General features: G+C 37.1%; 1 protein-coding gene across 2 annotated transcripts in view; it reads right to left on the bottom strand.

Annotated features, from left to right (window-relative positions):
- LOC143029751 (integrin alpha-PS5-like) overlaps positions 1 to 20,656 on the bottom strand; it is a gene marked incomplete at its 3' end in the record, with an annotated part of 123,093 nt that overhangs the window by 11,186 nt on the left and 91,251 nt on the right. The window contains 4 exon segments of one of the 2 annotated variants that reach the window (XM_076192653.1): positions 4,613 to 4,703; positions 14,189 to 14,358; positions 15,718 to 15,940; positions 16,035 to 16,164. In XM_076192653.1, coding sequence (XP_076048768.1) covers positions 4,613 to 4,703; positions 14,189 to 14,358; positions 15,718 to 15,940; positions 16,035 to 16,164 — 614 coding nt within the window. 2 annotated transcript variants of the gene reach the window in all.

Here is a 20,656-nt window from a genome sequence, read left to right as displayed (position 1 = left end):
GGAGGCAAAGAGGAGAGCAGATGTGAAATGGGGTAAGAGTATGACAGAAAAATTTGAAAGTAATAAAAAAATGTTTTGGAAAGAAATTAAGAGGAAGAAGAGGCGAATCAAGTAGAGAAGAAAAGATAAAAGGTGCAGATGGAGAGATGATAATGAAAGAGAAGGCAGTGAGATGAAGGTGGGCAGAGTATTTTAGGGAGTTGCTAAATGTGAAGAAGGATAGGGAGGGAAAGGTAGTTCCATTGAGGAGCGCTAAGAAAATGAGAGTGATGAGTGAGGAAAATGGAGGATTAATAAGTAAAGGTGAAGTGAAGGCAGTTGTTAAGACGATGAGAACAGGTAAGGCATCTGGGTTGGATGGATGCCATTAAGAATGTCTGAAAAAAGGAGGTACAGTGATGGTGGACTGGCTGGTGAGGTTGTTTAATGTTTGTTTAAGAGAGGGTAGAGTGCCAGAGGACTGAGGGAGTGGTTGTATAGTTCCACTTTACAAGGGAAAAGGGGACAAGTGTGATTGTAGTAGTTTCAGAGGGATTAGCTTATTAAGTGTAGATGGGAAGGCTTATGGAAGGGTTTTGATTGAATGGATTAGGAGAGGAATAGAGGAAGTAATTGGTGAGGAGCAGTGTGGGTTTAGGACAGGTAGAGGTTATGTAGATCCGATTTTTGTGGTAAGGATGTTTTTTGGGCTTTTATGGATCTGGAAATGGCTTATAGTAGGGTAGACAGGAAGGAACTGTGGGTGGTTTTGCAGATATATGGGATAGGAGGAAAGCTGTTAAGAGCAGTCAAGAGTTTTTACGAGAGTAGTAGAGCTTGTGTTAGGATTAGAAATGGAGAGAGTGAGTGGTGTAAGGAGAAGGTGGGACTTCGTCAGGGATGTGTTATGTCACCCTGGCTGTTCAATTTGTACACGTATAGGGTGGTGCGAGAGGTGAATGCAAGGGTGGTGGGTCAGGGGTTGAAGATGGTTAAAGAAAATGGAGAAAAGTGGAACATAAACCAGCTGTTGTTTGCTGACGACACTGCGCTTGTAGCAGGATCAGAGGAGGGATTGAGGAAGTTAGAGACAGAGTTTGGGAAGGTTTGCAAAAGAAGGAAGATGAAGATAAATGTTGGTAAAAGTAAAGTGATGAGATGTACAAGGGGAGAGAGTAGCAGCAGACTGGAAGTGAGTATTAAGGGAGAGAGTAGCAGCAGACTGGAAGTGAGTATTAAGGGAGAGAGACTGGAGGAAGTGGATAATTTTAGATACTTGAGTGCGCATGTGGCAGGAGAGGGAGGAGTGGGGGTGGTAATAGAATGTAGATTGAGAGAAGCGAGTAAATGCCTTGGTGCATTGAAAAGTGTAATGAGAAATAGACGTTTGGGAATGGATGCTAAGAGAAAATTATGTGAAGGAGTGATTGTGCCGACAGCACTGTATGAGGTAGAAATATGGATCATAAGAGAGGAAGAGAGAAGGAGTTTGAATGTGTTTGAGATGAAATGTCTGAGAAGTATGATAGGGGTTACTAGGCTAGATAGAGTGAGAAATGAGGAGGTGAGGAGGAGAACAGGGGTGGAAAGGGAGTTGGGAGATAGGGTGGATGAAAGAATATTAGGATGGTTTTGGACACATGGAAAGAATGAGTGAAGAAAGATTGGTAAAAGAGGTGTGGAAGGCAGAGGTAGGAGTGAACATAAGGGGGTGACCTAGGATGAGATGGATGGATGGGGTAAAAGGGGCATTGGGAAAGAGGGGAATGTCTGTTGAGGAAGGACAGGAAAGGACAGAAGATAGGGGTGAATGGAGAATGGTTGTGTATGGATGATGCTGTGATGCATGAGGGGGAGTGGGTAGGGGATGGGGGGTGAGGGAGTATGTATGAGAAATAAATTGACGCAGACCCAAGGGATTTCTCCCTGTCTTCTCCTCTTCTGCATGAGGGGATGGAGAGGGGGGCTCACCAAATTGATGAAGTGGCCTTGCTATGGATGTTCTGTGTCTTGCGACACTGCATCTGACCCAGGGCAGTGGACAAGATGCAGGGATAATACGTCATCTAGGAGGTACCAAGATAAAAGGGAAGGAAGAGGGTAGAGGGGAGTGGAGTATGTAGAGGATGGAATGGGTGTGAGTGGTTTCTATGCCTTTGTCTTTTGGCTACCCCCCATGTAGGGGGAAAAAGCCTTTGGTATATGTATGTATGTATTTTTTTTTAATTCCATTATGCTACATTTCTTAATGTTGAAGTCCACTTCCCACTTCTGACTCCATTTCCAAACCTTGTTCAGGTCTCTCTGTAGTGATTCACAGTCCGTTTCGGTTTTCACTTTCCTCAACAACTTAGTATCGTCTGCAAAGAAGCTCATGTAACATTTCACATCATCATCCACGCTATTCACATAAATAGTAAACATTAAATTTACTGTAGTCAATACAGATCCTTGCGGGATTCCACTAATCACCTCCTTCCAACCTGAATACTTTTCTCTGACTGCTACTCTCATCTTTCTACCTTTCAGGAAATCTTCCATCCAGTTTAGTAGGTTGCCTTGTATCCCTCCTATATTTTTCAATTTTTAAAATAATTTTTGTGTGGTACTTTGTCGAAGGCTTTCTGTAATTCTAGGAAAGCACAATTAGACCATCTACCCCTTTCTTGTATTATATCTATTAGTCTCAAGTAAAACCGATTAAATTTGTGGTACATGATCTCCCCTGTCTGAATCCAAATTGTCTTGAGTTTATAATATTATTTTCTTCCAGATGTTTTACCCATTTATTCTTGATAATCTCCCAAATTTTGGCTACAGTGCTTGTTAGGGAAACTGGTTTGTAATTAGTTGGTTCTTCCTTGTTTTCTCTTTTATATATTGGTACAATGTTGGCATTTTTCCAGTCCTTTGGTATTTTTCCTTCTTTGAGTGAGCATGTTATTATGTTGTATATTTTGTTCATTAGTTCTTCTTTGCATTCTTATAGTATCTAGTTTGCAATTCCGTCTGAGCCATGCGAATTTTTAATGTCAAGGTTTGTTAATTGCTCCATTATTTCTTTTTGTGTTATTATTATTTCCCTCATAGGGGGAGGAGGGAATTGCACTTTGCTTCCTTCATCCCAATGCTGCACTTTTTCTCAAGTGGAAACTAACTTGAAGTGATTATTCATAACTTCAGCCATTTCTAAATCTTCTGTGTATTCTATATTTCCTTGACATAGTTTCATCATTTCCTGTTTGTTTTTAAGTTTACCATTCACATATCTATAGAATAGTTTGTGTTGATCCTTGCATTTTTCTATGAAGTCTTTTTCATAGTTTCTTTTTTCCTCTCTGCGCACTTTTACATACTCATTTCTATAGTTTATACATATTTACCATTTTCCATGTTTTTGATCTTTTCTCTATTTTTTCCAAGCTTTGTCTCTTTTTGCCTTTTGCCTCACTACATCTTCCATTGAAGCAACATTTAACATACACCTTCTCTTGTTTTTGTCTTGGTATGTACCTATTCACTCCTTCATTATAAATTTCCATCAAGATCACCCATTTTTCTTCCACTTTTGTCTCTTCAATGTAAACATTTTCCCAATATGCATTTTGAAAGAATTTCTTTAGTTTTCCAAAGTCTGTTTTGTTGTACATCAATCTTCCTTTTCTGTACTTTTCATTTTTCTCTATATATATTTCTTCCTTTAGGTCAGCCTCTATGAGTTTCTGGTCACTCTTTCCAAATGGTGTTTTGTATTCAATTTTATCTACAATTTCAGGTTCTGTTGTAAATATTAAATCCAGTCTCGATGGTTCTTCATTGCTTCTGTATCTAGTATTTTCATTGACCCATTGTGTCATTGCATGTTCCTTGGTTATAGCCAGTAATACATTTCCCCATAGGTCCTCTCCGCCCTTCACTGTCATCTCTTCCCAACAGATTTCTTTGCATTTAAAATCCCCCATAAGTACCAGGTTACCTCCATCCTTTAGTATCTCGTTTAATGAATGCCTTGTATCTTCTCATTTTTAAATGCTCATTCTTTTTCCAAGAGCCTGTTTTTTGGGGGCACATAAGTCACCACAACCTTTCCACTTTTCATGTCTCTGTTTTCGACTTTTATCATGATCACATGTCTTTGATTCCACTCCTTCAACCCATTTCTCCCTGTTAGGGGAATGGTTGGGGCTTAGACTGAGTAAGCCATGCACAAATACAGAACATGGCTGGCGAATGTGTTCGTATTTATGTATAAAACTACTGACTACCTCTTTGTACTATCATTCAAGGTTCCTTTACCTCATTTCTTGATAGAATATCTAGATCTCATAAATCCCCTAAATTATCCCTCTAATGGCATCTTGAAATGGAGGTTGGGAATTTTTCTCATTCTCCTAAATCTAAGGTTCCTAGTTTATATTTAGATCCAAATGTGTTCTAATGGTATCACGGATGGGTGGAGCTACCGTTTACCCATAATGCTTAGTGATCTCGTTTATAGAATCTTCTAGAAATGCAATTAAATGAAAATAATATTAATTTAAAATTTCTGGTTTTACACAGACTACAGTAGATTTCTGGTGTGTAACTGAATGTCAGAGAAGGACAATTTGCACAAGTGAATGTATTTACTTACACTGATGGTGTGTGTGGTAGTAAGCAGGTCAGTTGTATTAATGGTGTCAGCATCCAGCCGAGAATATGTCACCTGCTCCTCCTCAGATACACTGAAGGGATCAAAGGAAATGTCACATTAATAACCTCTCACCATGAGGGTCATCACCTACCTACATACATATACTAAAGGCTTTTTTTCCCCTTACAACAGAGGTAGCCAAAAGACAAAGGTGTAGAAGCCACTCCCAGTCCCACTCCCACCCATTCCATCCCCTATCTCAATCCACTCCCCTCCACCCTCTTTCCTCCCTCTTATCTTGGCACCTCCTGGTGCTTCATTAATTTGGCGACCCCCCATCTCCATCCCCTCATTCAGAAAAGAAGATGGGGAGAAATCCTTTCGGGCGGCGTTAATTTATTTCTCATACATACTCCCTCATCCTCCATCCCCCACCCATTCCCCCTCATACATCAAACATTTTCATACCTTAAAGAAGATACAATCATAATCTGATATTCATACATCACAATCAGAAATATTTAATGATATAGACTAGATTTCTTGTATTGAATTTGGTAGTCGTTTTTGAAGAGATTTTTTAGTTATCTGGGTCTGAATATGCTTCTGTGGATGTCTTGTGAGATTTGGGTGGTATGTTGTGGTAAATTATTGAGTAGTATGCTGGTGGTGTAGTTTCTTTGATGCATTCTGTTGGTGGTACTTTTGAGATGTAGTGTGAAGGGTGTGTGTTCTTTAAGGTTCTGGCATAGAATTCTGTTCCTGTCATTTTTATGTAATATTTTATTGAGAGGATTTTTATTTCTGAATGTAGGTGTTCTACATATGTGGTTTTGGTGCATCTTGCTGCAGTTTTTGTAAATTCTTTATGTACAAGTTACTGATTGTTGGGAACTATGTAGTGGATCCAGATTCTTGGGTGGTTCTTATGAATAATTTATAGATGGTTATATTAAGATTCCTTTTTGTTTCCCAAACTCTATGCTAGTGATAGTTTTCAACATGTTTGTTGTTGATTTTTATTGTCAAGCCCTTGATATGTGAGCTGAATATCATATTGTCAGGCCTTTGATATGTGAGCTGAATATTCAAAGTAAACATATCACACTTCAAAGCAAACACCTGGTAAACATACTTCATCCCCTTCTTAACTTTTTTCTTGTTCCTCTCACACCTTTCTTACTCCTTTGTATCAATTCTGAACTACTTGATGAGCTAATTTCTTTGAGATCCTTGTAGCTTCCTCTATCCCTTTTCTCTTTGTATACAAGTAACACACTTGTTTCTTTCTATTCTAATGGACCTTAGCATACTTTTTCACTTTTCTAGGATCACTAGTAGCCTTTTGATAATGCAGACATACAAAAGGGTGGCACAGATTGGCTTGTCAACAGACACCAAATTTTCAAGATGTAATCACTACATATATGACACAGAACACACGTCGGTCAAAGTGGCAGTGAAGTTCGGGCTCCGGAGTTATCCAAGAATTTCGAGGATCACAACGACAAGGAAGTACCTGTGTTGTATCAATAGAGAAGGGGAAAGCTTGTGGTGTAGTGGGAAGGTGAAGAAAAAGGAGAAGGGGAGGGATTACTGGGGAAAATTGAAGGAAATGAGGAAGGGGACGAATGGGCCCAGGATCTTAGGACAAGCGTAAACAGAGGGGGGGCAGAATATACAGACGAACAACAAGGAAGCAGAGGTGTGAAGAGCAGATATATAGATAATAGCAGCACAATGGAAAGAGATGATAACTGCTTTTATGGATTTAAATAGGGAGGAGGAGACAACCTCCCCCAACTAGTAAATCTAGAGGAGAAACTAAAAAAAAAAAATGAATGAAGAATGGAAGGTTAGGTTTGACCAATTAACTCTAGTTGCCAAGAAGGTTGATAAACTGAAAGAACTAAGAAAAGAGAATCAAAATCTAACTAATGAAGTAGAAAAAAAAAAAAACAATTAAGAGAAGTAAAGGAAGAGAATGAGGAATTAAAGAGGAATGATAAAGAAAATAGAGTCCATAACAAAAGAAGTAAGGGGTTGGAAAAAAGTTCAGGAGAATAATAAAATTGAATTTAGAGATATAGTGAAACAACAGATGAAGGAACAAACTGAAGGTACAGTTATTAAAGTGATGATAGAGAAGGAGAATATAGTAAGAGACTTGGCAGATAAAAGAAATGTATAATTATATCAGGGATGAAAGAGAAGTATAATCTAAATAGGACTACAAAAATAAAGGAGGAAAAGAAAAAAGTAAATAGCATATTAGAAGTAGTTCAAGAAGATGAACCAGAAATAGGGAAACAAATTGAGGAAATGTTAGGCTTGGGATATACAATACTGATAAGACCAGACCAATTAAGGTTAAATTCAGGTCACAAACGACAGCAGAGAATATCTTAGCAAAAACAGGGAAGCTAGCAAACAGTGATCATTATAAACAGGTATGGATAAAAAGAGAAATGAATAAAGAGGAAGGAGAGGATGAAAAAGCAAAAAGACTAGAAGCTAAGGAAAGAAACGAGAAAAGTACAGACAGAAAAAGAGAAATTCTATTGGAGAGTAGTGAATATTAAAGTGAGGAAATGGTTCATGGTAGAGAAAAATGGAAGGGAAACAGAAAACATGATGGAAGTAGCAGAAAATTAAAAGTATCTTACACAAATATAGATGGCTTAATAACAAGCTTAAACAAACTGAATGATTATCTTAAGGAAAAAGAACTGGACATAATGGGAATTGTAGAGACAAAATTGAAAGGTCCACTACCACCCAACAGTGTAGGACATGGTGCATATAATAGTTGGATTAGAAACAAAGAGGTGGGTGGAGTGGGGGGTGGAGTTATGTTCCTGACTAAGAAGGATATAAATTTGAGGAATGTCATATATGGAAAGAATAGTTTAGTGTTGAGATGATTAAGAAGGAAGTGGAGGACAAGGATAAGAAGAGCAGAAGTTTGTAGTAAATTATATGCCTCCAAAAACGGCTTCAAGAGAAGAGAGAGAACACAAAAATATGTTAGAAGACACCAGGATATCACTAAGTAAGATATTGGAAGATGGAGGACGAATAATTATAATGGGTGACTTTAATTGTAAAGGAATCTGCTGGGAAGAGATGACAGTGAAGGGTGGAGATGGGGAAATAAACTACTAGATGATTATTGAATATACTACTAGATAATTATTGAACATACTATGTCAAAATGGATACAAGAGAATACTAGGTATAGAAATGAGGAAGAACCATCGAGAATGGATCTAATAATCACATCAGAACCCAAAATAGTGGACAAGATAGAATATAAAACACCAATAAGTAAAAGTGACCACATATTGGTTGAACTAGAACCAAATGAGATGTATGAAAAAACAAACTTTGACAAAATGAAAGAATTCTTTCAAAAAGCTGACTGGGAAAGAATAAACAAGGAGGAAACAACAATAGAAGAGAAATTGAGTATTTTGACAAAAATTTATAAAGAGGGAGTGGAAAAGTATGTGCCAAGACAAAAACAAGAAAAAGGATATGTAAAGTGCTGGTACAACAAAAGATGTAGGAAGTTAAAAGACAGAAGGGATAAAGCTTGGATAAAATGGAAAAAAGACAAAACAAAAAAAAAACTGAAAAATGGAAAATATATACTAGTTATAGAAATGAATATGTACAAGTGCGCAGAGAAGAAAAGATAAAATACTAAAAAGATGTCATATAAAATTTAAAGATCAACCAAAATTATTTTACATATTTGTAAACAACAAACTGAAAAGCAAACAAGAATTAGAGAAAATACGGCAAGGAGGAGTCAAATACACAGAGAAAATAGAAATGGCAGAAATTATGAATAAGCAGTTTAAATTGGTGTTTACATGGGAGAACATACAACCTAGAGATATCGAATGGGAGCAGAGAGTTCCCCCCTATGAAAGAGACAGAAGTATCAAGAAATTAAATAATGAAACACTTGAGTAATCTTGATGTCAGAAAACCGCATGGACCGGATGAAATGGCAAACTGGATTTTGAAAGAATGCATGAATGAACTGACAGACAAAATACGTAGCCTAATAAACAGTTCATTGAAAGAGGGAAAAGTTCCAGAAGATTGGAAAAGAGCAAATATAGTACCTGTATATAAAGGGGGAAACAAGGAAGACCCTACTAACAATAGACCAGTCTCTCTTACAAGTATGATAGCTAAAATTTGTGAAAGAATTATCAAAACTAGTTGGGTAAAGCATTTGAAAAAAAAAAACAAAGTACTAAATCCAAGACAATTTGGATTTAGACAAGGACGATTAAGCGTCACAAACTTAATCTGTTTCTATTCAAGGCTAATAGATGTGATACTAAAAGAGATGGATGGGCTGATTGTGCAAACTACTGAAGTGGATGGAAGACTTCTTGCATGAAAGAAAAATGGGAGTGGTGATAAGAGACAAACACTCTAATTGGGATGAAGTGATAAGTGGTGTTCCACAAGGAACAGTTCTGACCCCAATAATGTTTGCTATATATATTAATGATATGGATGAAAGAATTGAAAGTTATATGAGCTTCTTTACAAAGAATTACAAAGGTAGAGCATGCCGACAGGAAACCTTTTGGTCCATATCTAGGTCGGATGCGAAAAAAATATCATAACAACAATATATTGATAAATAAAAACTATAATGTAAATAACAAATGAAATACATTAATAAATGCATAGGTATAGTTAAATGATAAACAAACAGGTAAATAGTAAATAATAATAAATTGACATATGTACGAGGCCGGTAGTTGTACGAATGGAATTGAGCTTGGGAAACACTAGGGCATTAGAATGCTGAGTCAACAATTCAGACTTGACACCTGCTCGCCTGTTGTTTGATAACATCGAAGGCGACGTTATGTCTATGTAAACACCGACGGAGGTGAATGTTTTATAATCGATGATGTAATCAAAACTCTGTAAGCGCAGGTTAGCTTCGTTTGACTAATGCTGAGGTAAACGATATTGCTAGTGGCATTGCAATGGCTTTCCGGATTGGAGCAAGGTGGAGAAGGAGGAAAAACTATTGGTGCATGAATTCAAAGTCACGCCCATAAGGAGTGACATTTATTTGAGAAGTCAGAGGAGATTGGATTAGAAAAATTAGTGACGTCAGACGAAGGTAGCTTAGCGTAGGATACGGGGATCTCGGGAGACGATGTGGGAGACGAGAGAGAGAGATCCTGAGTGTAACAAGACTGTGAAATTACAGTGAAAGAAGAAAAGTACAATTTCTTTACCCCAGGACTGATTTGAAGTACATGACAAGAACTAGGCATGGGCCTAATGAACTTGGAAACTAGCGAGACTAAAGGAAACTAGGCATGGGGCCTACTACTTAAAAGTACTGGAAAACTACTGGAAAACTTATAAGAAAAGACGTGAGGGGAAATTAAGTGACTACTAACAGAATAGAGGGAGAGGTCTGACAGTGGTGACACATATAACTAATAATAAATGAGAATCAGAAAAATTATAACAAAACAAAAACAAATAATATAAAATAAATTATAATCTTTACAGCATCTTGCTTAGGTGTTTATCTAAATGATTCTTAAAGCTTCGAACTGAACTACATTGCACTACCTGTGCAGGAAGTTTATTCCATTCATTAACTACAAGGTTGGCAAAGTTGTTTCTACCCACTTCCAAATTGAATCTATTTCCGGACAGTTTGAGACCATTGTTTCTTGTCTGATTCTCATTCAATGTGAAAATTTTGTCACTTCTGATGTTGTCAATTCCCTTAAGAATTTTAAAGACCTGTATCAAGTCACCTCTGAGTCTATGCTTTTTTAGGGAAAACAAATTCATATGTTTTAGTTGATTTTCATGATTTATTTTTGATATTTGTAATCAGTTTGGTGGCTCGCCGTTGTACTTTTTCTAGTCTGTCAATGTCTTTAATGAGATTCAGTGACCATACGGAAACAGCATATTCCAAATGTGAACGAACTAACGATTTATATAGCTTGTTAATGAGTGATGGACTTTTGAAATCAAAAGATCGCGCAATCAGTCCTAGAATCTTATTTGCTTTCTCAGTGGCTGAAATACACTGCTTGGATGATTTGAGATCGTTACTGATAATTACACCGAGATCTTTTTCACTATTCACTTTTGTTAACAAATTTCCAAATAACTTGTAATCATACTTACTGATATTTTTACCTACGTGCATTACCTTGCATTTGCTTGTGTTAAATTTCATTAGCCACTTTTCAGACCATTGCTGTAATTTATCTAAATCTTCTTGAATATCTAATTGGTTTAAGTGATCATTTGCCATTCTGCACAGTTCTGTATCATCAGCAAACTTGGAAACAGTAGATCTTAGTCCATGGTCCATATCATTTATATATACTATGAATAGAAGTGGCCCAAGAACGGAATCCTGAAGAACTCCACTTTTAATATTTTTTCATCTAGAAGTTTTTCCATTTAAAACAACTCTCTGTTTTTTATCATTCAACCAATTACTAGTCCAACTTAATAGGCTACCACTTATTCTGTATGAAGCTAATTTAGTAAGTAGTCTTTCGTGGGGGACAATATCAAAAGCTTTAGCAAAGTCTAGATATATATAATCTATATTGTTTCTCTTGTCATATCTCAAGATAACTATGTTGTAGAATTCGAGAAAGTTATTCACGCAAGAACGTTCTCGTCTGAAATCATGCTGGCTATCATTTATCAAATGGTTACTTTCTAAATGATGTTCGATAGCATCTCTGATGATAGTTTCCATTATTTTTCCTACGATTGAAGTCAAACTTATAGGCCTATAGTTATTTGTTTTCTTTTTGTCAACTTTTTTGAATATGGGAGTAACGTTAGCTAGCTTCCATTCTCTTGAGACATCTCCGGATATGATGGATTTCTTGAAAATAATTTCTAATAGAACAACAATGTAATTTTTAATTTCCTTAAAGATTCTTGGATGCCAACCGTCTGGCCCTGGTGTTTTATTAACTTTGAGTTTATCTATACACCTTTTAATTTTTTCTTTTGTTATATTTACTGTAGTATGTTTACCCTTGACTTTTCACATGTTTCAGTTTGGAGTTCACTTTGAGGTGTTTCGTTTACGAATACCGAGCTAAAATAATTGTTTAGAATATTACACATTCCTTCATTTGAATATTCAAGTTGACCGTGAGCAGATAATAGTGGACCTATGTAATTCCTAACAAACTTTTTATCTCTAATGTAACTATAGAATTCTTTGGGATTCTCTTTGGATACATCAGCGATATTTATTTCATATTGTTGTTGTTTTTATTGTCTTTTTTAAATCTCTCTGCATTGATACATAACTTTCATAGTCATTAGATGCACCCGAGCACTTATATTTCTTATGAGCCTGTCTCTTTTTAGCAATACTTTCTTCAGTTTCTTTGTTGAGCCACTTTGGGCAAGCCTGATTTGGGGGACATCTGTCCTTAAAAGGAATGTAAGTATAAATCATCTTAGTGAGCGTATTTTGAAATATTTCCCACATCTGACCTACAGGCCTTTTGCTTAATTTTGCCTCCCAATCTGTAAGCTGAAGCTCCTGATGTAGTCCTATGAACTGAGCTTTACTGAAATCGGGTATTTTAGAAACACAAGTATCTATTCTAACATTTTTAGGAGTTTGAATCTAACTAAGCTGTGATCGCTATTTGCAACAGTTTCACCAACTTCTACATCAGCTAACATGCTTTTGCGGCTAGTAATCAATAGATCGAGTAAGTTTCCATATCTTGTGGGCTCTTTTACATGCTGAATTAAGTAATTGTCACCAAGAAAATCAATCAAGCAACTACCTATATGGACATGTTCAAGGGTCATCCAATCAATGTCAGTAAAATTGAAATCACCCATTTTCAATAAATCCCGGTTGCAGAAACTAGACAGTTCTTGAAATAACAGTTTGTCGTCTGCTAATGATAATGTCTTTGGCCTATATATTACACCTACATTCATTTTTGGTCCAACTGTTTGGGTTAACTCAACCCACAAACTATCATATGCATCTTGTTTCACTTTCTCTAAAACACAAGCATGGACATTGTTGTTAACGTACAACAGAACACCCCCACCTTTCTTGTGGTTTCTATCCTGATGAAAGTGTTTAAATCCCACAATATTAAATTCAGCTTCAAACTCTGTACCCTTTAACCATGTGTCGGTTATTCCTATTATATCGAGATTTTCGCTTCTGACATACGCCTGTATTTCTTGAAATTTGTTACTGATACTACGAGCATTAAAGTACATGGTTAGAAGCTCATGATTATTTCTTTTTGACACATTTTGAGTTTCAATATCATGTCTTACATTATAATTTTGTTTTTTATTAACACCTTGCTCTATATTATTATTTGGTCCTTCATTGACATTCAATGCCTCATTAACATTTCTCCCATCAAAATTAATATTTCCCCCATCACGAACATCTGGTTGCTCACGGATGATGCAAAACTGATGCAAAAAAGTGAACACTGAAGAAGATTGTGAGTCACTACAGAATGATCTCAATAAAGTATGGGAATGGAGTAGGAAGTGGGAGATGGAATTCAATATCAAGAAGTGTAGTATAATGGAATTTGGAAGAAGCAAAAAAAGAATAGTAGGATCATATAAATTAGGAGAAGAAATAAAAAAGTAGAAAATGAGAAGGAGTCATTATTATGAATAATATATCCCCTGAGAAACATATAAACAAAATTTTTGGAGAAACTTATAATTTAATAAGAACAATCAAAATGGCTTTTACATACCTGGACGAAGGAATGGTGAAGAAAATACTAGTTACTTTGATAAGACTAGGATTGGAATATGCAGTGACGATGTGGTCACCAAGTACAAAAAAATGTATAGTAAAACTTGAAAGAATACAAAGAGCAATTACAAAATTAGTACCAACACTCTCAGAACTATCATATGAAGAGAGACTAACAAAACTTGAACTACAGACATTAGAACAAAGAAGAGAGAGAGGAGACTTGATAACTATTTATAGAATCATGAAAGGCATAGAAACTATTGATAGGGAAGATCTAATAAAATGGGATAGTAGAAATACAAGAGGACACGGAAAGAAAATCAAGAAAGACAGTTATAGAAGGGACCTGAAAAAGAACAGCTTTCCCCACAGAGTAAAAGATATCTGGAACAAGTAGGACGAAAAAGTGGTCTGTGCAAAAATAATTAATGAATTTAAGAACAGTTTAAATAAAATGAGATATGAAGACGGGACACCACAAGCATAGCTCCCCTTCCCGTAAAATACAACTAGGTAAATACAATGCTTTACACAGTTCTGCACTCTCTCACTTCAGACAGTTCTACAAAATCTTTTTACTGAATGATCTACAGGCTGAACCAGTGGCCATAACCAGTTCCCTAGGGGGTCTAAGGTCTCCGGCAAGAAAGAGCTGGGGCCACAAACTGACTGATTAATAATGTATGAGTAATCTACAACCACAGTTGTTGCAGGCCAGGACCATGTAGGTGCTCAGAACCAACCAAGACCTGCTCATGACCTACCTGTGCAACCAAATGTCTGCATTGGCCTGAAGGTCAAGGTTGAGCATCTTTAAGTTATTTTCGATATTCTTCTCTACTTCACTGTCACTCTTGGCATTGACAATGACTTCCAGTGATGCTGGTGAGTCATCACTTAATGCAGACATATCAAAGGCAATATCAAGTTTCTCCTGAAAGAGAGAAGAGTTAATGAGAAGCAATCACTGTTTTCAAAACAATAATATGTTTGCACTTCAAGTAATGTACAGTCATCCCTCGTTATTCGCAGGTTTTTTTAACTGTGGTTTTGACTACTCACAGGTTTCAATATAAAAAAAAGAGAGATAAGATCAATTTTGACCCATTGGAAAGCCACTAATGCATCCCGTGGCTCATGCTGCCCGCATGGGCCGCGGGCGGCATGACCCGCCACTCGGTTCACACATGTTCTTCAAGGTAAATAATTATAAGGTGAATAATCGCAGAATAATTATTTTTTCTATAGCTGTTCATTCATCAGTTTCCTGTTGATCAGTACCAAATTTCCCCCCAATGTCAACAATAGCTTGTCCGAAAATAGCAAAAAAACCTATGTTCAATTGTATCACTCAGAGTGCTAGTGTGTCGACGCAGTGGGCATGGCCTATCAACCAATCGTTAGCCGCGGTTGACTGTCGACTGCGCGTACTGGGCCAGGCATCACTGCTGACTATTGTGTGTACAGTATATGATACTTTAGAATAAAAATATTAAATTCACCAGAGGTTTTATTACATGTGTATTGAGCCTGTTTCATTGCCTGCATATTTCAATGGTTGAATATGATTGTATTTCTTCACTTTGGCTCCAGATTTACAATATATTGTATTTCACAATATCAGGAGTGCGAGTTTTGGTGGTGACATTCCGTAGAGTTTGTGGTTTTCTTTAAAAAAAAAAAAAAAAAAAAAAAACTCGCGGTTTTAGCAATTCACGGGGGCTTTGAGAACGTATCCTTACCGAATTACGAGGGGTGACTGTATTACTAATATTCAACAACCTCCTAATTATCTTTTATTATTGTCCATTGTTCTGTATTGTTTAATTCCACAATGATAAAGAACTCAGATATTTTAGTAATGATGACCCAGCAGATGTAAAAATTACTAGATCATGACAGTGACAATTACCCTCTGTGTTGGAAAGCCTGGGCAAATAGCAGTTACTAGTATCCATTAGGCATTGAGTAGACAAGACTACTACAGGTTTTAGGACATAACATAGGTTGAAATGTTAAGATCCACTTACAGATTTAATTAATCATTTGGTTTCCTTAATTGATTACTAGTCTGTATATATGTTCATTTCATTTATTTGTTTATTTTTTATTTCTTTTCATTTATTTATTCATCTATTTATTTTTTGTCATACTTTGTCATGGAACAAAAGGTTGTCTGAACATATGCTTTGCCACTGTAGTGCTTTCTGTGTAATGAAAGCCCTTCAATTTTTTTTTATCTAATCTTATTATGAACCAAATACTGTATGCCCATTTCAACTTGATTACTGACCGGTTTGTCTTTCTTAATTGGACCCAGCAAGTCACAGATGAGGGTAACTAGGTCATCTTCCTGAAGACGATTGCAGAAGTGGGAGGTAGGATTCACAAGGTCAAGGGGTGATAATACAGCCACTGTCAGGTTAGGCAAGAAGGCTGGTTCACCCAAGTTACTCACAGTCACCTGCAGGATCAGTGGTTGGGAAGATCCAATTTCGAAGATAGGGTCACCTCTGCTTGAGGCGGAAAAAAATTAGTCAGCAACTGAGTACAGGAAAGAAAATGAGAATAGTGAATAATTGAGAGAGTAAATTGGAACCACTCCCTTACTTGAACTTGAGCGTTGCATTCACCACCAAATCTGAGACACAAGATGGGTTACCATCATCTTCACACCCGGTCACAAAGGAAAGTTGGTCCAAGGTTGAGCTTGGGGCTTCAGGATCCACCACAGATTTTTCTGTAATAAATTAATACAAGGACAGTGTGACAACACACCTTTGGTTATATTGGCTTGTTATGTACCTTTCAAAAGAAGTTAGCTGAAGAGATATTCTAGATGAGGCTTACTTTGGGTTGTGTGATCTCTTGAGTTCAAGCAAATAAGATCTAAGGACATCTCACAAGTGTTTTAAAAGTTAATGAACTGGGAGACATCACATGATATCTTAGCCTCTTTAAACCTAAAGATGCTTTGGAGAAGCATGAGATAAGGTTGAAGACTAGGAAATGCTTATCAGTGGTTGTAGATTGTCTTCAGTTTTTCAAACATGATCTAAGTCAACCTGAGATATTTCAAGGAAAAACAGGCTATGGAGACAAAATGATTGAAACTTTGTTTACCTTCTTTGAAGCTAATAAATTATCTGTAAGTGATTCCTTAATCTTGTTAACATGTATATAGTCTTACTATCAGGCATATTTATTCAACTGAGAATTGGACTCAGGCCTGTACAGGATCTGGATTGCGTGAGATCCCCTCTACCATAAATCTGTCCCTCAAATGAATGAAATTATCTGGCTATCTATATACCATTCTGTCTCTGCATTTAATCATCTCTCCATTTCTATCTTTCAAATATATCTTTTGCTGTCTTCCTAAGCATGCTTGTGCTCAGTCCCTTTAATACTCTTACCTTTCCAAATAGTTTTCTCTATTTCATCCATGTTTCTCTTTCTTTTCTCTGATCTCCATCTTTGGTTAATAAGCTTATTTAGTTCTACTCACTCTATTTCATCTCTCCTTTTAATCTGCATAGTTCCTCTCATAACTAAGTAATTTGTAGCTTTGGAGTACCATTTGCAGATGAGGAACCAACTAATTAAGAAAATGACAGAATACAATATACCTCTTTGTTTAGCTTTTGTAGATTACAAGAAAGCCTTTGACTCACTATGCAAGCAGGGTGCAAACAAACAGATTGTAAGGGTCCTAGAAAAAAATTAATGCGAAAGGTACCGCTGCAATTCAACTACATAAAGAAACAGAGAATATAAAGATCGAGAAAGTAATACAGCAAGACAATACAATTTCACCCAAATTATTTACAGCTTGCTTGGAAGACATTTTCAGAAAGTTGAGTTGGGAGGAGAAAAGTTTGAAGATTAATGGCGAATATTTGAACAACCTAAGATTTGCAGATGACATTATTCTTATTTCAGAAAGAGCAGAAGACTTGCAAAATATACTGAGTGATCTGAACAGGTAAAGTCTCAAAGTTGGTTTGAAAATGAATAAGAGTAAAACCAAAATAATGTTCAACACAAAAGTTCAAAGTAAAGAGATTATAATTGATGGTGAGAATCTTGAAAAATTTGAAGAGTATAATTATCTAAGCCAGGTGGTGAAAGTGACCAAGATCATGATATTGAAATAAAAATGCTTATAATAATTGGTTGGAAAGTGTTTGGTCACTATAATAAAATCCTGACTTGGAAACTGACAAAGGCATTGAAGACAAAGACAAGGAATGCACAAAGGAGAATGGAGAGATCAATTGTGGGAATAATGCTGAGAGACTGAAACAGAGCAAGTTGGGTGAGAGAGCAGACTGGAGTAAAAGATATTGTGGAGGCGGTGAGGGAGAGCAAGTGGAATCGGACAGGTAAGTTAGTGCAAACAACTGATGAGTAATGGGGCAAGTTGTTCCTGAGTGGATGCTGAGAGATGGGAAGCGTGGAAGAAGGAAACCAGACAGAAGGTAGAGGGATGAGACAGAGAAGTTTCCAGGAGTGATGTGGCAGAGGTTGGTGCAGTCGTGTGAGTCACAGAATGCTACAAAACAGGCCTTTGTTCAGCAGTGGACTCAAGATGGCTGATTGATTGACTTATATGCCAAGGGTTTCTTCCTCTTTATAAGGGAGGTAGCTAAGGTATGCACCCACTCCCCTCCCCCCCATTCCACTCCCATCCACCACCCTTGTTTCCCTCTCATCTTAGCTCCTCATGGATGAAGGGTCATAGCTGTCTCCTGCCTACTGCCCAGGTCAGAGGCAATGCAGCAAGACACAGGTCATCCATAGTAGGGCTGCTTCACTTACATGGTGACCCTCCCTCCCTTTACTGGGGTACAGACTTAATGTTATTGTGCAGTATCATGAGGGGACGTCCTAGGATGAGGTGGATGGATGGGGTGAAAAGGGCTTTGGGGAAGAGGGGAATGTCTGTTGAGGAAGGACGGGAGAGGACAGAAGACAGGGGTGAATGGAGAATGGTTGTATATGGATGATGTTGTGATTGCATGAGGTGGAATGGGCAGGGGGATAGGGGTGAGGTAGTATGTGTGAGCAAAATTTGATGCAGCCCGAAGGGATTTCTCCCCGTTTTCTCCTTTTATACAATGTGGGGATGGAGAGGGGGGGTCACCGATTTAATGAAGCGGCCTTGCTGTGGATGTGCTGTGTCTTGCGACACTACTTCTGACCCAGGGCAGTGGACAAGGTGCAGGGATGACCCGTCATCTAGGAGGTGCTAAGATGAGAGGGAGGGTGGAGGGGTGTGGAGTGTATTCAGGGATGGAATGGGTGGAAATGATTTTATGCCTTTTCCTTTTTGGCTACCTCCCTTGTAAGGGGGAAAAAGCCTTGGTGTATGTATGTATGTATGTATCAATTGCACAGTAGCATGCAGCCAATGCTTTAAGAATTGTTTTGGGGCACCTCTACAGACTAGAGCCGTACATCATTTAGTCTGTGTTAGAATAAAATCTGTACTAGAGGAATGATGCTACTCTACTGTACTGCAACTGTCCCTCTATTATGCTGTTCATTCACAAGACTGTCCTGTACCACTTCTTTAAGGGGGTTGCCTCTCATTTCGGTGAAAAATATTCGATTTTGTCAAACTTCGTGTGTGGACTGGTGTGGTGTCCCTGAACACCGCGGGACTGGTTTCCAGATGTATAACGCCACCCTTCTCAGGTAATGGCGGGTTTAAAGGGCCCGTCAGCCACGCCCCTTTCTTTGCTATGGTTTGTTTTCCTTGTATTTTGTAGTTTTTTTTTGTTTTTGAGAATTTTATACTCTGATATTGTTGTACAATAGGTTAGGCAGCAGTCACCACACTCAGTGCGATCGAAAAAGGGTTCAGCGTATGCGTGCGTCATTTCTCCACGTGCTATCCTGTTTTATACATTTCTTGTTTATGAATTCACTACTCCATAACTAGATATGTCAGATGTGATAGTTGCCAAAGTATTTTGCTTCATTCTGAACCTGAGAAGTGCAAGAATACTCACCTTAGCAAAGGGATTGTAATGCATGTGTACCATTCATTATGTGAAGGATATGGAAGGTTAGGATTGTCACGATTCTCAGCTGGCATGGGTACAAAAGAAATGTAATGAACATCTGCTGCTTACTTCCCAGAAATGGTCAAAGGATTATGTAAGTAGATATGTGCATTTGATACTCTTTGGAGGCACTTTTATGGAGTAGTGAATATATAAACACAAAAATGCTATTTTCTCAAAACTAGTTTTTTCGCACAAAAGTAACTATAACTTCGTGTGTAAATAAGCAATTTTGATAATTCTTGTTGGAAAATGATCGTGATAGTTATATCTAACAAAACTAGTAAATTCATTCTTAACCTACTTGATATATATTTTTGAATTTTTTTTTAAAGTTGTGATTTTTTTTTTTCATAATTTGCTGTAAGGCTGACTTTCTTTTTCACTTATAATTATGAGTATACTAGTTTAGGTACATCTGGATGTCTACTAACTGTACACCAAAGGAAATCATTATTCTCCTCATACTTTTGGAAAAATAAACGTTATTTCAAAAATAACTCAAAATTGCAAGTAAATCGTCTGTTGTGTAAAAATTTCTTAATGGATTTCAATGAAATTTCTGCCACAGATGCATCCCATTTCCTTGCACATTGTGTTTAATTTCTATTGTCTTACATAAAACAATAAGGTTGGGAGGACCAGAAATGCATAATCCGATCGAGCAAATCACCGAAATGAGAGTTAACCCCCTTAAGTATATTTTTTCTTTTTCCCTGTGTTCTCTGTGATAGGGAGAGCAAAGAATTCTGACATCATATTCCCCATGTGAGTTATGAAAGGTGACAAAGTGGGACAGAGTGATGGAACTAGTTATTCAACTCTGTAAAATTCAGTTGTGGGCTTTAACCAGAAAAATTTATCGCTTTCAAATTTCCCGCGATAAATCCAGCGATAAAGTAGAAGACGAAAAACCGTTATGGCGGGAGGTTACAGGCTCATTCTTATGCGGCAAACAGATATGGTGTTTTATGTGTAAAAAAAGAGGTTTTTAAATGCATAAGTAGCAAAAATAGAGTATTTTTGGATTTATTGCAGGATATATCGCTTATCGCTTTAAGGTATCTTGGAAATTTATCGCTTTATCATTATAGGACTAATTTATCGCTTTATCATTATCGCTTTATCTCAAAATTTATCGCTGCCCACCACTGGTAAAAT

The sequence above is a fragment of the Oratosquilla oratoria genome, chromosome 11 (genome assembly GCF_046742065.1).
Source record: "Oratosquilla oratoria isolate Oo_2021 chromosome 11, ASM4674206v1, whole genome shotgun sequence".
NCBI lineage: Eukaryota > Metazoa > Arthropoda > Malacostraca > Stomatopoda > Squillidae > Oratosquilla > Oratosquilla oratoria.
This window is presented reverse-complemented; position numbering and strand designations above follow the sequence as displayed.